Source organism: Papaver somniferum, chromosome 7, assembly GCF_003573695.1.
Source record: "Papaver somniferum cultivar HN1 chromosome 7, ASM357369v1, whole genome shotgun sequence".
In the NCBI taxonomy this organism is placed as follows: Eukaryota; Viridiplantae; Streptophyta; class Magnoliopsida; order Ranunculales; family Papaveraceae; genus Papaver; species Papaver somniferum.
Genome location: NC_039364.1, coordinates 103020356 through 103039325, shown reverse-complemented (window position 1 = coordinate 103039325; position 18970 = coordinate 103020356). Strand labels below are relative to the sequence as shown.

The 18970-nt window shown below is 37.4% G+C and overlaps 1 protein-coding gene across 1 annotated transcript; it reads left to right on the top strand.

Moving 5' to 3' along the window:
* Nucleotides 1-14790: 14790 nt before the first annotated feature.
* LOC113295017 lies at nucleotides 14791-16113 on the top strand. The gene has a single exon (XM_026543380.1). The coding sequence runs from the start codon at nucleotides 14791-14793 to the stop codon at nucleotides 16111-16113; it is 1323 nt and encodes a 440-aa protein (XP_026399165.1).
* Nucleotides 16114-18970: the final 2857 nt, after the last annotated feature.

Sequence of the window (18970 nt, the reverse complement as noted above, 5' to 3'; positions counted from 1 at the left end):
TAACTTCACTGATTTTTTGGGATTTCCATTGTATGTATAAATAGGGGACTGTGGTGTTGTTGTAAAAGTTATGCTGGACTAGCCAGTGTTCAGGACTGTGAAGTTCTGTTAATGTTCAATTTCAGTTTCAAATCAATTTTAGTTAATTTTCAATTTCTGTTTTATTTCATGTTAATTCCATGTTCATTTAATTTATGTTCTTATAATTTCTGTTTGTTTCTAATTTCAATTTAGTTTTGTGTTTAATGTTAGTTCAATGTTATGTTTAGTGTTTAAAGGTTTAGTTCCTCAACTGTTGTTTCAATTCACTGTCAAGAAGTGATGGAATGTTAGGCTAGAAGCTTTGAGGCACTGTATTGATTGAGCAGTGGGGAGAAACTAGTGCTCACTAGTGACTGTGAGCAAACTAGTTCTCTTCCCACTCTAGTAGTATGCCTAGGCTCACCTTCACCATTTCACCTTCACTGTTATGTGCTTCCCATGTTATGTTATTGTGTTTAAATTCATGTTTTGTTCACTGTTAGTGGTAAAAGTTTAGCTTTGAGGCATTGGATTGATTGAGCAGTGGGGAGAAACTAGTGCTCACTAGTGACTGTGAGCAAGCTGGTTCTCTTCCCACTCTAGTAGTATGACTAGGCTCACCTTCACCATTTCACCTTCACCATTTCACCTTCACCATCTCCCCTGCCCTTGGCTTAGGCCTTGGTTCCATTGTTCTCTGCTTGTAGTTTCATTGTACTGTCACATTTACTTCACTATTACCTTGTGTTTATTGTTTTATCATCCATTGCCTCATTATTTCACTACTATCTTCATCACTTTCACAATCTTTTGTCACTGCTTTGTTTAGTGCATTGTTGTTTAGTTCTTTGCTGTTTAGTCATTGTCTTGTTTAATTTTCTTCATTGTCTTTACCTTAGGCTAACTGCCTTTGTATTATTACCTCACTGCCTTCTTCCTCTATCTTTGCTGTTTTGGCCTAGAGCCATTGTTGCTCACTGTTACCTGTCTGTAGAGGTCACTTCTTTTCTTCTTGACCAAAAACTCTCTAAGCCCACTGTCCATTGTTTGTACAAACAGAAGCCCAGTTCACTAAGGCAAAGACCCAGTTCAATCCAAAGATCAAGCCCAGTTCAATTCACATCAGAAACCAACTGAACCCAAGTTCAGCCCATCAAAACCACTGAAACCCAACTCATTCCAAGGGTATTCATAACCCATTAGCACTCAAAAGCCCATTGATTATTCATAGCCCAATAACAAATTAGAGCCCAAAATAGCTAGAGAACTCCAAAACACACCCAGTCTCTGTGGATCGACCCGTACTTGCACGAGTTACAACCGACGACCGTGCACTTGCGGTATTACTGTAGGCCCGTTTTCATTTCCCTTCAATTTTATACGCATCTCCGGGCCCACCAAGTTTTTGGCGCCGCTGCCGGGGACCATTTTGCATTTAAATATAATATCTTTGAGGCCTACCAAGTTTTTGGCGCCGTTTCCGGGGACTTGGCATTGTGTGGTTGCTGTTTTTCCTTGCTTTCTTTTGCTGCTATTCACTTGCATATCTTGCATTTAGTATAATCATTTAGTGTAAGCATTTATCTCATCATAACTTGCATTCATTACTGCATATTCATCTTTGCATTGCATACTCATTGCATCTTGCTGTCCTGATTGCATATCATATTTGCATATTAGTCATCTTTACATTCTTGCAGTCAATCTTGCATTACAGTTCTTGTTCACTGCCTTTCTTTGTTGTCCTTGACATTTTTGTTGAGTGACCAGGTACTGTGACCTTGTTGTGAGGCTGAGAACAAACCTCTGGTGCTGTTGTGCTGCTGTGAAGCCCAAATAGAGCTGCTGCTGCCAAGCCTGCAACATTGCCCCTGTTCAGCTACTGCTTGTGGTGCTGCTGAACTTGTGGTGCTGCTGTTGCTGCTGAGCTGCTTCTCCTGCTGCTGTGCCTCAGCTGTTGCTGCTGTGCAAAGGGAAGCTGCTGCTACCTCCTGCTGGTGCCAGGCCAAATCTGCTGCAACCCCTGCTGCCTGGTGCTAAATTGAGCCATCAAGCCCAACTGGGCCTGCTGAAGTTGCTGCCAAGCTTAACAAGTTGAGCCAAGCCCAACTGGGCCTGAACAAAGACAAAAGCTTAGGATGATCCAAAGCCCAACTGGGCTTTTGCAACCAAACTGAGCAGCTGGGCTGTGCTTCAAAGGTAAGCCTAAACCCATTAAGAGAACCCAACCTGTGGGCTTCCATTTTTAATTTGTGGGCTTGTAATAATTTTTGTTTTTCTTTATTTTTTATTTGGGCTTGTAATAATTTTTCTTTTTTTACTTTTTCTTTCTTTTATGGGTTTGTAATTATTATTGTTGTTTTTATTTTCTTTTATGGGTTGTGCTAATTTATGCTAGGCTAAGTGTAAAAAAAAAAAAAAAAAAAAAAAAAAACAACCAAAATTTTCTTTTGCTCCCAATTTTAAAACCAAATTTCTACTTTGCTCCCATTTTTAAACCAAATTTTCTTTTTCAAATATATCCCATCAAAACCAAAATTTTCCCAAAAATCCAAACCCATTAAAAACCAAATTTTTGAAAACCCATTAAAACCAAATAGTGGGCTTTGTGTCTTTTCAAAATGGGCCAACCTCGTGCTCTCCATGAATACATGTATCCGACAATAAAATTCCATTATCATGTATTGTATTACCTCAAACCAATAACCCTTTTAAAATAAATGCAAGCATGATACAAATACTTCCTATATTTCGAGGGTTCGATTCTGAGAACCCCTATACTCATGTAAGAGAGTTTGAACAAATTTGTCGGACTATGCAACCTGATCATATGTCCGAAGACTCTCTGAAATTGCGTTTGTTTACATTTTCTTTAAAGGAAAGGGCCAAAACATGGTTTTACGGTTTGAGACCACAATCAATCAACACTTGGGACCAACTCACAGATCTATTTTTCAAAAAATTCTTTCCACATCATAGGACCATCGCTATTCGTCAAAGTATCAATTGTTTTGTCCAATTGGATGAGGAAACTGTTTTTCACTATTTTGAACGTTTTAATGATTTGTTGAGCGAATGTCCGCACCATGGATTTGAGAAGTGGAGACTTGTCGTCATCCTCTATGAGGGACTAGACTTTAAATCTCGAACCATGGTTGAGTCTATGTGTAATGGTGAGTTTATTGATAAATCTGTGGATGATGCATGGAATTTTTTAGCCGAGATTGCAGAGAAAACCCATCAATGGGAATCCGTTAGGGAAACAGGAACAACACCACATGATATGAGTCACCCCCATGAATTAGAGTTTTATTCTTGTAATAGCTCCGACCTTAGGATTGAAAATTATCCTAGATTGCAAAATCCCTATCATGATGATGATGATGATTATGATGTTTGTTAGAAGAACATGTCTATACTGAAATGTTATGGAACCTTTGGGTTCAAATACATTAGGCTTCTCTGCCCCGACCTTAATGCATGATATTTCTTCTAGTATTCCATGTGATGTTTCCCCTGATGTGCCGATACACGAGAATAAATCTGTTGATGATGTTGAGGATTCTGATTGTGATCTTGCCAATTTGATTGATGATTGTGAGCATGATGTGACATGTGTAGATGAGTTAGGAGATTTTGATTTGATTGATAATGATATGCCTATTCTTCTACCTAAGTCACAATCTGATGGCCTTCCACCCAACCTAGATTTGGTTTGTAACAAAAATTTTAAACCAACTTTTCTGAAGATTCCCAATCTAGGATTGGAACTGTGTGCCTCCCAAGTCCTCTTGGACTATTTTGCTTCAAAATATAACACTTTTAAAGAGCCACAGTTGGAATGCATTTCTTTGCCCATCCCGAAAACAGTCCATTATGAGTTAGACCTTTTGAATCCTGAACCCCTAAAATTAAAAGATTTTGTGCTTAAAAGTAAACCTGTTGAAAAAATTTGGTTTAGGGGTGATTCATTCGGTTTTTCACTCTCACTCCCATTTAAGTCCAATTTTAGTGTTTTGAAACTTTCTATGTCTCTACACTTTTTCTTTTGGGTTGATCCTCAACTCTTTAGACTTTTGGTGTATGGTGAATTTTTTGTATATAATCCAGTAGATACAATTTCTTAAAACCCTTTTGTTCCTTTTGTATATATTTTGCTAATCCAATATGATCTCGGCTGAAATATGTTGGGATTTTTGCCCTGAATAACGGAGTTTTAATTCTGCTTTCGCCGAAATCGGGTATTCTCTCTCCTTTTACTCTACTCAGCATGTCCCTTTCCATATGTTGCATTTTAATTCTTTCCATATTTTGAAACATTGAGGACAATGTTTAGTTTAGGTTTGGGGGTATAGAGTAGATACCATGATAATTTGCCATAATTGAAAACGAACTCCTTCTTCTTTTTGAAAAAATTGAAAAATTCCAAAAAAATTGAAAAATCAAATAAAAAATTAAAAAATGAAAAATCATAAAATGGAGCTCATTTACCTTGAAATGTTGACTCTTGTGCAAATATGTAATTATTAGGAGTCTTAGTCTAGATATTTAGGCACCCTGATTCTAGCACAATTCACATAGTGATAAGAAATTTGCACGCGCACGATCTACCAATACATGTATGGCCTCGATCTTCAAGGTGTTTGATAGGAAGTTACGATTGCCAATCACTTTAGAATACTGAACGAAACTTGACTAGCTTGTTCTTTGGTTGGTTGGGATAGAAGGTGGAGGTTACATTAAGAAAGACAACCATCGAATTTAACTGGGTGCATCAAAAAGGGCTACCTCTTGCAAAGTGTCATGTAATCTTTTGTTTCCTTTTGTATATGTATCAAAAGTGTTTTCTTTTGCAAAAAAAAAAAAAAAAAAAAAAAAAAAAAAAATATCAGAAAAATACAAAAAAATCAAGTATTTATCAATTCCATCATCTCTTGTTCCAAAATAAAAAAGAATAGTCAATGTAAATAAGAGTCATGTAAAGAGTCATTTTGTTGTTTCATTGTAATAAGCAAGGAGGGTGTATGCCATTGATGTACAACGCGAGTAATTGTGAAATACCTCCAATTCATTCACAATTCTCGTAAGTCCGGACAGCTAGCTAGATTTCGACCTTGGTTCGTAGCATGAGAAACTATCTCTTGGTGATTAGTAGTCATAACTTCAGATCTTTCTTTACACATGTGTAGATACACTTTACACTCTTATCACATGTCTTTTTTGTTATCAGTGCTAGGATTGTGCCTTCGATAGCTAGATTGACATCTCCATTTTGCTGTGAGCTTAAACTGTTTTGCACATGTCACATTTGATGGAATCTGAGCTTATATTTGACCTAGAACTTTGTAGGTACGTCTAAGCAACCTTCACGAGACTTCAACTCGTCCACTAGGGACACTTAGTGGTTTAAAAGGCTTAGTGCATACGCTAAATGCATTCGAGAGACCAGCGACAGTGGTATAGTAGGATTTCCTTAGTTTTGTTTTACTTGAGGACAAGTAAAATTCAGGTTTGGGGGTATTTGATGAGTGCCAAATAATGTATATATTTATCCCTTTTTGTTGGCATTTAACTCATCTTTTGTGCAGTAATTCTATTTATCCCATATTCTGTATTTTCATTGTTTTCAAGAATAAATATTTTTCTTACTTAATTTTGCATTTTTAGGTAATAAATAAAGTCTGGATGACTTGCGGAGCGGAAAAGAGCTGAAGAGTGGTGAAAAGCCGGAAGAAATTACGCAAGGAAGCCGCAAAGAATGGTGCGCACAAGTCCAAAAAGCTAGGAATGGGCTCAAGAAGGAAGAATTGTTCTTAAAGAAGATATGGGCTTGGCATACCCAAGGCCCAAAACCCTTACCCAAACCCATTTTCTATATCCATACCCGCCTCCATTCTCAGCCGTTAGATTGGATCCATCTCATCATCCAATGGTCGCATCTTCATCGTGCATCAAAATCTGAAGTCCCTGCAAAACACCATAGTGCCTAAATTCCAAGCCTTCAGATTAGATCACATTTAGATCCTACGGTCGCTTCTTTGCCTGCGCATCAAACCTAGATACTTCCGCTTAACACTACAACACCTAACTCCATCTTGCACCGTTAATTTTGATGTATTATACATCTAACGGTCGTTACATGCTCCGTTCAATCAAGCCGTTGGATCTATCTACCATCTTCACATCCCACGGCTTCGCATTGCTAGACATCAAAACTCTATGAACCCGCATCACACCGAAATAACCCTAGGATATATAACCCAAAAAAAAAAAAAAAACCCTAATCATTTCTTCTCCTCTTTCTTCACCTCTACCCGCACCACCACCTTCTCCACACCGTACACCACCAACTCCACTGCCACCACCGCCGTACCTCCATGTCCGCTACCACCAACTCTCCACCTGCTCAACCACCGAAACCCCTCTCACTCTAACATGCCTCTCACTTCTTTTCACTGTTTTCCCCTAGTCTAGGGTTTTGAAAATAGAGAAAAAGCATTGATAGACATGGTAGAGAATTAGGTGAGGCTAGAAAAGAAATCAAGGTATGGGAAAGGAGCAGGAGACTAAGGAGAAGCATGGGTCGAAGTCAGTAGCAGTTTTCAGATATTAGGTATGAATTGATTTCATTTTTTATCAAACCCTAATTTCATAAATTGGGGATTTTGGGGGGAAAGTGATTGAATGTATAATTAGAGGCATGGGTCGACGTATTAGGGCTGTTATCAGTAGGTTAGGTGAGTCTATTTCACTTTTTGGTGAAACCATAACTTCACTGATTTTTTGGGATTTCCATTGTATGTATAAATAGGGGACTGTGGTGTTGTTGTAAAAGTTATGCTGGACTAGCCAGTGTCCAGGACTGTGAAGTTCTGTTAATGTTCAATTTCAGTTTCAAATCAATTTTAGTTAATTTTCAATTTCTGTTTTATTTCATGTTTAATTCCATGTTCATTTAATTTATGTTCTTATAATTTCTGTTTGTTTCTAATTTCAATTTAGTTTTGTGTTTAATGTTAGTTCAATGTTATGTTTAGTGTTTAAAGGTTTAGTTCCTCAACTGTTGTTTCAATTCACTGTCAAGAAGTGATGGAATGTTAGGCTAGAAGCTTTGAGGCACTGTATTGATTGAGCAGTGGGGAGAAACTAGTGCTCACTAGTGACTGTGAGCAAACTAGTTCTCTTCCCACTCTAGTAATATGCCTAGGCTCACCTTCACCATTTCACCTTCACTGTTATGTGCTTCCCATGTTATGTTATTGTGTTTAAATTCATGTTTTGTTCACTGTTAGTGGTAGAAGTTTAGCTTTGAGGCATTGGATTGATTGAGCAGTGGGGAGAAACTAGTGCTCACTAGTGACTGTGAGCAAGCTGGTTCTCTTCCCACTCTAGTAGTATGCCTAGGCTCACCTTCACCATTTCACCTTCACCATTTCACCTTCACCATCTCCCCTGCCCTTGGCTTAGGCCTTGGTTCCATTGTTCTCTGCTTGTAGTTTCATTGTACTGTCACATTTACTTCACTATTACCTTGTGTTTATTGTTTTATCATCCATTGCCTCATTATTTCACTACTATCTTCATCACTTTCACAATCTTTTGTCACTGCTTTGTTTAGTGCATTGTTGTTTAGTTCTTTGCTGTTTAGTCATTGTCTTGTTTAATTTTCTTCATTGTCTTTACCTTAGGCTAACTGCCTTTGTATTATTACCTCACTGCCTTCTTCCTCTATCTTTGCTGTTTTGGCCTAGAGCCATTGTTGCTCACTGTTACCTGTCTGTAGAGGTCACTTCTTTTCTTCTTGACCAAAAACTCTCTAAGCCCACTGTCCATTGTTTGTACAAACTGAAGCCCAGTTCACTAAGGCAAAGACCCAGTTCAATCCAAAGATCAAGCCCAGTTCAATTCACATCAGAAACCAACTGAACCCAAGTTCATCCCATCAAAACCACTGAAAGCCCAACTCATTCCAAGGGTATTCATAACCCATTAGCACTCAAAAGCCCATTGATTATTCATAGCCCAATAACAAATTAGAGCCCAAAATAGCTAGAGAACTCCAAAACACACCCAGTCTCTGTGGATCGACCCGTACTTGCACGAGCTACAACCGACGACCGTGCACTTGCGGTATTACTGTAGGCCCGTTTTCATTTCGCTTCAATGTTATACGCATCTCCGGGCCCACCAAGTTTTTGGCGCCGCTGCCGGGGACCATTTTGCATTTAAATATAATATCTTTGAGGCCTACCATACATCCATCAAAATTTATAATTTATCCCAAGAGGGTTACACTGATCCATCATCCTCTTCGTAATCGTAATGATCAGATGTTTCATCAAGCGTTGCAGCAAGACTCTTGTTATCGGTGTATTTCTTATAATTTAGACACTCATTAGAAAAGTGACTAAACCCTTTATACTTCAAGCATTATGGCATATCCTCATCATCAATATCGCTAGAATCTCCGTTTTTGACAAAAATACGATTATGTGGCCTAGCTGACGTATGAGGCTTTTCTATAGTGAACCATTTATTTCTCTTCCTAAGAAGTTCTCTAAACTGTCTTGTGATCAATGAAACTGAGTTATCAAGATCTTTATCTGAAAAATCAGGGCCAACAAGATTGTTCATAGAGTTATCAACACTTTCACTTTTAAGAGTTTCAGTGTCTTCTAGTGCCTTGAACGCAATATCCTTTCCAGCTTTGGATTGTAGTTCATCATCAAAGATCTTTCAATTTACAACTAGATATTTCTGGAAATAGTTTGAAGGTTATTTCCTTCCATGATGGCATGTTTCTTAGAGTCGTATCTTGCTGGTAAAGATCGAAGAATTTTCATCACAATGTCCTTTTGGGGAATGGTCTTCCCTAATGCAAAACATGCATTAAAAATTCCATTTTTTGATTAAATTCATCAAAATATTCTTCATCATACATATATAGATTTTCCCAGTCAGACTTTAGGTTTTAAAGCCTAGCTTCTTTTTCTGAGGTTTCTCCTTCGAATATAATTTTTAAGATATCCCAAGCATCTTTCAACCTAATGCACAAAGTCATATGGTTTTGGATATTCGGGCTTATGGCGTGGATAATAGCGTATAACATGTCAGAATTATGCTTTACAACACTATATTCTCCTAATGGCTTCTCAAAAGTGGTTCCGTCTCTAACAACTGTCGGCGTATCGTATCCAATAACTACAAGTTTCCATGTCTCAAAAGTAATACGATCCATCGAATGCCGACAATACATTTATCGAGATTGCACTCTTATTCATATATTCAGATTGCTTCAAACACAAACTTATTAGGTCTTAAACGTGTTTTCCTGCTTTGATACCAATTGAAAAAGTGGGGTACCAAAATACACCACCGACTTTTTCTTAGGAAACTTGTATGAACAAACTTAAATAAAATTCCGAGAGTTAAACTTAATGAATCTCAATCAAGGAACAATATTTAGAGTTATACCTCTTTTCTCACAATCACAAAGTTTACAGAGACAAGTACGTGAACCTGATTTGCGTGTGAGAGTACTTGGACGATTCCAAAGATCAATATCCAATAATCAAGTCGTATCCAACAAACAAGGATGAATGTATCTACTTTAATTGATTAATGTACAACCTTTGATATTTCAACTATAAAGATAAACAACATAATACGAAAAAAGAAATAACACAGACACCAAAAACTTTGTTAACGAGGAAAACACAAATGCGAAAAAACCCGGTACCTAGTCCAGGTTGAACACCAAACTGTATTAAGCCGATACAGACACTATCCTACTATCAATTAACTTCGTACTGGAATGTAGTTGAGACCGAATTAAACCCTCACAGTCGCGCTCCTTACGCCTCTTGAATCCCAGCAGGACTCCACGCAATTGATTCTCTTAGATGACGTAATTTAAAGCCTAAGAGTTGCTTCAACTCAATTGAAGAATTAAACCAATCCGCCTCCCATAGATAAGCCTATTTGTGTAATTTCATTTTTGATCATAGATCAAGGTGAAACTGGAAATCGATAACAATAGACAAAGTCTAGCTAACCTCAAAATCCGGACTTATGCTTCCCGAAGAGCAGCCTAGATTATTATTCACCTCAAAAACTTATGGAATCAACAAAGTCTGAGACGAAGAGAACTTTGTGATTTCTATATATCTTGATTGATGGAGCAAGCTCAACAATCAAACAAGATCAGGATACTCGAGTTATCAAGATAAAAGATAGCTAGACCTGGCTTCACGAATCCCTGTGAAGTGTTTTCAGTCGCTAAACCCTAGATGGGTTTTAGGAAGGGGACGACTGTAGCTTACAACTAGTACACACAAAAGTAATGTCAGGATTCAAAGATCATAGTTGTTTTAGGTTACCCTTTTATAGACTTTCAAAGTATTGGTTGCGTTAGGTTTAAACTAAGATAGCTTTGGAACCAAGCAAACAATATCCATCGTTAGATGAATCTTTGAAATGTAATTGACATATCATGATATACACTCTGGTTATGATGATCCTTAACTGAATCGTGTACAAAGAAAATGTTCATAAATTGTTAGCTGAAACTAGATAATTGAACTATAAGCTTAATCATTTTTACAAACACTTAAAACTTTTATGTTTGAGTGACAACCGTAGGTTATAATGTGATCAATCGTGTCTATATAATGTTCTTAGAGATTTATTCAAATGTTAATTATCTCACAGAAATAATTTTATGTGCATCTAAATATATTCGACATGGTAAGTACGTATACTAGGTACATGTACTTCAACCTTGTTTGTGACTATATTTGTCATGGTACATGTACTGGGTATATGTACCCTTAAGACAAATATAAGTTCCGGAACATGCAAAACTTTTTGGTTTGCGTAACGGGAATGGGTACCACACCGGTTTCAGAACCAACAGTTCTTTTTTGGTATGCATACTATTCCAGGTTCACGAGTTCACATACTTTTTGTGGTATGGATACCGGGTATGCTTACCACTAAGTCGCTGCGAACTATAGATACGCCGGTATGTGTACTGGGTACATGTAATACGGCTCGGGACCTATAACAGTTTTCCCAGTTTGTGAAACTGGTATGCATATTGTCCTGTATCCAGATTTTCAGTAGTTCAATATTTCTCTCTAGATCAATTCGAAACATTCCCAAATAACATGAATGATACGTATCATTGTTCCGGGCTATTTTCGAATGATAATATTGAATCATAATTTTGATTACGAACAATAAATTATTCTTACCCGAAATTCATCAAGTATGAACAAATGTTCGTTAATCTTAGTCATATATATTTCGAGAACTAATTACAAGATAAACTTGACTCGAAATTCTTGATATGCTTACAATAGTCTAATTAGTTACGCGACAAAGTCTCATAGATAGAAAGATGAATATAACTTGAGAAATAAGTTGTTCAGTCTTCACTTACCTTTTGTTGAAAAAGTTCTCCAAAAACTTCGGTTGATCTTCGCCTTCAAACAGTAGAACGCAATGATGACTGCCGTGATGTTCGTTTCTCAACTACGCTTCTATCATAATCCGATATTTAACTAATTGTAGACTAGAAATCAAGATATAGTTTTAACAATTAAATTTTACAACAATCTTGAGATAACAACACTTGTGAGTGCGTTCGAGCAATGCTCTAACAACAACCAAACTTGACATACCAACGCTTGGTGGGTTCAACAGAGCTATGCTGTAACACTAGCACCAACCTCAAATTGGCTTTGATTAGAGGAAATATTTCAGAAATACTCCCCTCATGGTCTTAGTTAATACTTGCATAACTTTGCGAGCAAGCTAAACCAGTATTAACGCATACTCAAGAATCGCAAGGACCTAGTTCCATTGGCAATGGAACTGCATCTCAGAGAAGTGAGAACTAAACCAGCTTGACTTTGATTAGAGGAAACATTCAAAAAAAATAATCTTCCCATGGTTTTAATCAATACTTGTGCAAATTTGTAGGCAAGCTAAACCGGTATTAGCGTAGGCTCAACAATAGTGAGGACCAAGTTCCATGGGAAATTGAACCCCATCCCAGGACAATGAGAACCAAATCAACTTGCTTTGATTATAGGAGTTTTTAAAAAATATACCTACATGGTCTTAGTCAATTATTATGCAAATTTACGGGCAAGCTAAACAGGACTAACACGTGATCAAATAAATCAAGGACCCAGTTCCAAGGCTATGGAACCCATCTCAGGAAAGTCAAAACAAAGTAGTTATCAATTATAACAAGACCTAATTCCATAGAAAACAGTTAAACCTCGTCTCAAGGCAATGGGAACTCGTCGTACAAGTAAAAAAAAAAATTGTTTCTTGAGGAAGCTTTGTTGGAGCTGGAGCAAAAGGGAAAAAAATCAAATAAAACGAGAAGAAGCGTTGTCGGAATTTTTAAGAAAAGTTTGAAAAAAAAATACATCAAGCAACTTTGTTGTAGCGGAAGCGAAAATGAAACAAAAAGTATTTGCAAAAAGAAGCTTTATTGGAGAAGGAGCGAAAAGAAAAACTCAAATCAATTCGAGAAGAATCTTCGATGGAGTCAAAAAATATATATATACACATACATGAAGATGCTTTCTTGAAGCTGGAACATGGAGGGGGGAAATAAGTAAAAGTTTATTTGCATAAAGTGGTATACTGGGAGCCGGAACAAAAGAGAAAAAATAAAATAAAAAGATTATTTGCATGAAGGATCATTGCTATAGCTATAGGGAAAGAGCGAGGAAATAAAAAATAAAAAAAGAAGGAAAATATTTTTCCACAAAAGGAGCAGGTCATATCTCGGCGTCAACATAATCATTGGAACATCAATTAGAGTGTATGCATATAACATTATACCAATATAGCACAACGATCAACACTTCATGAAAGCAATATGCCATCTTTAAACAGTGAAACTACAGTGATCACAGTACAAACACGAAGTATTCCGTCGTGCAGGCATCTACGACCTTGCCTTTTCTTCCTCTCATCGCAAACATAGATTCTCACCATAATTTGCACCAGTGCAACCACGAATTGATATCTTAGAAACAAGACTGTACCAACTGTTGATCCAAATAACAGATATATTATCCAAGAAATATGCCAACATGTTATAGCAGTAGGTGCAAAAACCTTGCCATAATGAAAGCAAAAACCTTTCTCATAATGTAAGAAAAAAGGCTAGTTACACCAACAAGCACATAGCTTGAAACTTTTGATACAATCATCAAGCCTTGTTCATATTCAACGACGGAAACCTCATCCCGCAACACCAGGTCCTACCTTGTTCGCAAGCAGACTATCATATAATTTCAACAAGTAGCTTGGGGGTGTCTGAGTAACTTAAGATCTTTAATGTTGTATAGTTGATGTAAATCACGGTTATCAGTTGATGAAAAAATAAAACTACATTATACCTTATCATTTATATAAGTGGTGAAAAGGTTTTTGTAAGGGGTTTTGAAGTGACTTGTAAAAAAATTATGTAAAACAACTCTTTTATAGAGAGATATTGAATCAAATTTCATAAAATTGTATTACAAAGATATATTTTAAACCACTTAGAAATTGTGAACGTGAGTCTTTAGATTCTCAAGCTCTTTTCCAATTTTTCCATATAACATTACCAAATTTCTATTTGATTTAGCAGTGACTAGACTTACTTGAATGAAAACCTAGTAAATAGTCTATTTTATTATTTTAGACTTATTTGAATGAAAACCGAATAAATAGGCTATTTTACTATTTTCATGGCGTGTCATTAGTATATTTAATAATCTCATACACCATTAGAGATGTCCCAATAAAACTTATTTTCGAGGTGGTTTTAACAATTTGAATTTCTGTTTGATTTAGTATTGACTAGACTTTTTCTTAATAAAAATCTAGTGAAATAGCCTAATTTTATTATTTTCTGACATGTCATCCACATATTTTGATAATCTCATACACCATTAGAAATGCTAAGATGAAAACTTCTTTTTAAGGTGGCCATGACAATTTGAACTTATGTTCTTTCTGCCCAACATTGGGCTAACTGTTTCAAATATAGCCCAACGGATCAAAATTAGCCCAAGGCTCGTTTTTATTTTTTATCTTCTGTAATGGGGTCAGTATTGTAATCAGTGTGGTACAAGCAAGGTAGCAGAGTTGGCCCTTGAACCTTTTTGCTTACTGATAAATGGCCACTTTGCAAGGAAAAAAGGGGAAAACACTGTCAGCTTAGTAACCAGCATCTGGTCCTACTCTCTAATTAGTTTTAAGATGTGTGTTTGCGTTTAAGAAGACTCTACTGCTTAAACAAATCGTCACAAACAAAAACCATATATGCTATTTATAGTTGTAAACATCCTTCCACTTCCTATAAATTTCATGATTATATCACCTCATAAACCATTCCATTCTGTCTGGTTCTCCATAGCTTCCCAAAACTATCATCTTTGGTCCTTTGGCTTTGCATGTGAAATGTCTCAAGCTTCTTTGAATCACATCTTGTAATTTTGGTCACTAGAATTCCACGGTCAAAAGAAGTGAGATCATATAATCTCTCTCACACTCTCTATTGTCGGCTCTAGTATGCTTGGCTAGTCTCATAATCTACTGTTGAGTCACTTTCATTATCTACTTCTAGCAACAGAATCGATTCACTGATAGTTTAGCAGTGTATGCTTTAATTCTCTGATTCTTCTGCTGCAGTCATTTTCTCTTTCATTCTTTTAATTTGGTTTTTATAGGAGAGATTCTTTCAACGCAAATTTCATGGCAGGAGAGGCAGCAACATTACCATCATCGAGTCGCAGCAGCAGTACAAGCCTGCCCAAGACTTTCACCTACAAAAAGTATAGTACCAATCTTCACAACAACACAATTTCTTCATATCTTAATAACAGCTCCTCCTCCAGTGAAACCTTCAAAAACACATCCCCCTCCATTGACACCCAAATGAGGTTCGGAAGAAAGAAAAATGAAGATGTAGTGGGACTCAGCTTCAACTCAGAAAAACACTTCAATGGAGGAATTCATGAGAAGAAGAGTAGAAACTCGAGAATTGTAGATAGAGGTGGAAGGAAGATACAGCGGAACAAAAATGATAACAATGTTCACCCTAAAGGAGTGAAGCCGGAAGCGAAACCACAAAAGAAGAGTTTGGCTGCGTCAGTCTTGAAATATTGGTTTCCATGTGAACTGAAGAAGGTGAACATTAGAAGATTTTTCCCAAGTTTTGGTTGCAAATGCACTTGTGCTAGAGCAAAATCTGTTGATATCGAAAAAAGCGTTCGAGAAAGCAAAAGTTCAGTACAAATCCGCAACAAGAAGGATAATCATCAAGGTGTTGATAAGTGCAAAGAGATTAGAAAAGTATGCAATGAAGTCTTTAATCCAAACCCGTTTAGTTTGGTTCTAAATGAGTACACTCAACCTGAATCATCTTCCGAAGACGAGATATCCTGCAAGAAATATGATAGTGTAAGTTCTGAGTTGCAAAAGTCATCTGATTCCCCAGATTTAAGTTCTATGGTGGAAGATGCGACCGTTCAAACGCAGATCCAAGAAAAGCCGCGAAAGCCACTGGAGGTGTTTGGGTCTCCTATTTCAGGCAAGAATGTCCCATGTAGAGTTACGGAAACTCCAAAAATATTCAGCAGCGATGCAATGTTTTATGATGGCGACGACAGTGATTCAAGTTCAGACTTATTTGAGATCAAGAACATCAATTTTTCGAGACTATCAGATTCGAGAGCGGAAAAAACACCGCGACTTGGTAAAAGCAAGAAGAAATGTCTTCTAGATAGTGCAACCACGCCCAAGAGGAATACCTCTATTGAAAAAGCTTCTATAAGCATGTCTATGCAGAAACGTCGAGACGATATTTTGTTGAGTTGCAGGAGTTACAAAGCAGTGAATGTAGCAAGAAATAATACGTACAGCATTGCCAAGGAAACCCAATCTGACCCACAAATTCGTCACAGGCTGGAGGATTCTGCCACGCCTGTCTCAGAGAACCGAACTGGTCATGCTAGGCACAGGGATTTCAAGGTAACGCATGTTATACGTACTATGCGCAGAAATTCATTCTCGTGATCGCGATGATACACGTACGTAGTCGGCTATATTGTGCATCACAGTCTCTTTGCAGGAATTTTAAGCATGTTTTTGGTTATGAGATTGTAATGACTAACCACGTTTAACCGTGGTTTGTTTTGTGGTGTTTAAGAAATTAATCATGTTCAAGATTTTGAGATAAACACAATGATTGTTCTTTTTAGTTATGTAATTGTGGGAATTTCTTGTAGTAAAACCTAATCATTTCACAAGTTTTTTCTTTTCACTTGATTATACATAGAGGTATTTCTTTTTACTTGATTATACATTAATAGTACCCCAAGGGCCTAACAGTGTTTTGCAAAGTGAAACAGAAGCCCTAAAAATATGTCAGAAAAAGCAGCTAGCTTTGGGACTCATATCAATCAGGGTACCCCAAGCAAGAACCCCATTTTGTGGTGTGTGTTGCTAGGAACAAACATTACTGGACCCATTCTACTAAATAATGTGTTGATGATGAAGAAGTAAAAACACTTCTGACACATTTTTTAGGTAAGCATTTGAAAAATGATAAAAAAGAATATGATTCTAAAGTAAAGCCAATGTAAAGGCAAAACCAATGGAGCCTCAAGGGTTTTCAGTTTTCACTCTCTTTCTTTTTCCTTTGTATGATCACAAGTCTTTTCTCTTTTGTAGCAGAGGTCTAGCCAAAAGGGCAATGTTTGTACAGTTTTTAGTCTTTGGAGGAGCATCTAATTGGTCTTGGTATTAACAATAAGCGTTTAGAACATCACTGTCTAATGTGGTAGATTGATCCAAATTTATAAGACTAAAGTTGCTTTTGGCTTATTAAGTTTCGTTTTCTATGACTTACTTTTGGAGTAGATATCTGAACAACATTTTAGAGTTGTCGTATGCGTTGGGGTTCTTAGTAAAACCTGTGACTCTGTGAGGACAGAGGCATACTGAATCATCTAAATTGTCTCTTATTACTTGTTTGGTTGTCTAAAAACAGCCTTTGAGCTTTGAGTTTAATACTATGCGGCTATACTTATTGTTGACCGTTATTGACTCTGACAAACATTTTACTGTTTCTCTATTCAAAAATAGTACGAGTCAAACATAGATCTATGAAGATAGACAACATTTGTGCACATCTTGAAAAACCGTCAGCCTTACCATGAAAAATAGATTGCTAGTGAACATTAAGAAAAGAGCAGTTTAGAGTTTGCACTGATTCCTAATTAGTTCTTGCCTGCATTCATGTCTTATGAGATGCTGACTATCAAGTTGTAAGAAAATGTGCAAACATTGTTTTCATCAAGTTTTCCATGGCAAGACAGACACATAAACTATTACTGTTAAGAACAATTTAAATTGAAACTTCAAATACGCGACGTCATCTAAAACTCACGAGGATTAATTCCCCGTGCGTTGAACCATTTCCGTCGACAATTATGATATGTTGACAATGTGAACACACAAATCACGAAGGCATCCGAATGCTCACAACCAATCATCGTAATCTAGAGAGATTTCTGATGATGATATCCTAGTGTTGATTCCTTGGCTCAAAACCTTCGGGTTTATCATAGCCTCATCTAACAACTCCATGTGAGGCGTTTGCGCACGGGATATAGGTAAAAACAAAGAAAGCCAAATGATAAGTAAAGATCCATGGGGTTAGACAAATATAAAGTGCTGAAATGTAAACAAGACCGAGGTTTACGTGGTTCAGCACTAAGGCCCACGTCCACGGGGTTTGTTGTTTCACTATATTCTTCACGGTTACAAGAGTAGTCGAATGACTTTTGGGTTTACATGTTTTTCTCTTCTAAAAGATTAACTTACACTTGCAATCTCTCTCTCCTTCCCTTCCTGATTTTTCCGATCCCCTTTCCTCTTGGTGGAGAGGGGGTACTTATAGGGTTAGAGTGTGAGACCCATCTCTGAAGGCCGTTGGAACCTTATCTTCTAGTGTCTTGTGTCCATCACGCAGAGGTCTGCGTTTGCCACTTGATCACGCAGAGACATCCTCGCTCGTTCCACGGGTTGATCGACACGTATACTGCTCAAAGTGTTTAATGAAGGTGGTTGAGATGCCTGCTCGTGTCAGACAAGTGTCTTCTGCCCCTGTCACGTTCGTGTCAGCTAACTTTCTCTCCACCGTTGATCTTAGCTTCTTTTGGGATGAGATAAAGTAACTCCTTGGGGTTTATTTGGTGTTCCGTAGTGCATCGTATTTTGATGTCCTGGCCTGCATGCTTTCCACGTATTTTTCTATATACACGTGTCTGTTGGTGAGATATATGTATACACAATTTGCCCCTTTTCTTCGGACTTGAATGTTAATGGGTGCATTGAAGAAAATAGTTGTTGCATATTCTTCTCTCTCTCCTAATAACTTTTCCTTGATATTTGGGCATGTCTTTTATTTGTGCATTAGCTGCTCATGTAACGGGCACATTTCCCATTCCTCCATTAATTTCCTTCTCTTTCTTTCGGGTATATTAAGGAGAGAATTAATTTCATTCTTCCTAAACATTCTCTCAACTTTTAAGGACGAGCACGAAGAATGGATGGAATCTCCTATCATCTTCGATGCCGAGGATATCGAAGAAGATATGGAAGACCATAACGATCCCTTGGTCCTAACGCTACCAGTAGCTGGATGTAACCTCAAAAAGATCCTCATAGACGGGGGAAGCTCCGTAAACGTCCTATTTTACGATGCATTCAAACGGATGAAGCTCCATGATGAACAGTTAATGACCTCTTATTACACCATCTACGGATTCAATGGAGCAGCCACGAAGCCCTTGGGAGACATCGTGTTGCAGGTTAACGCAGGGCCCATGAAACTAGAAACCCGATTCAGTGTGGTGGACACCCCTTC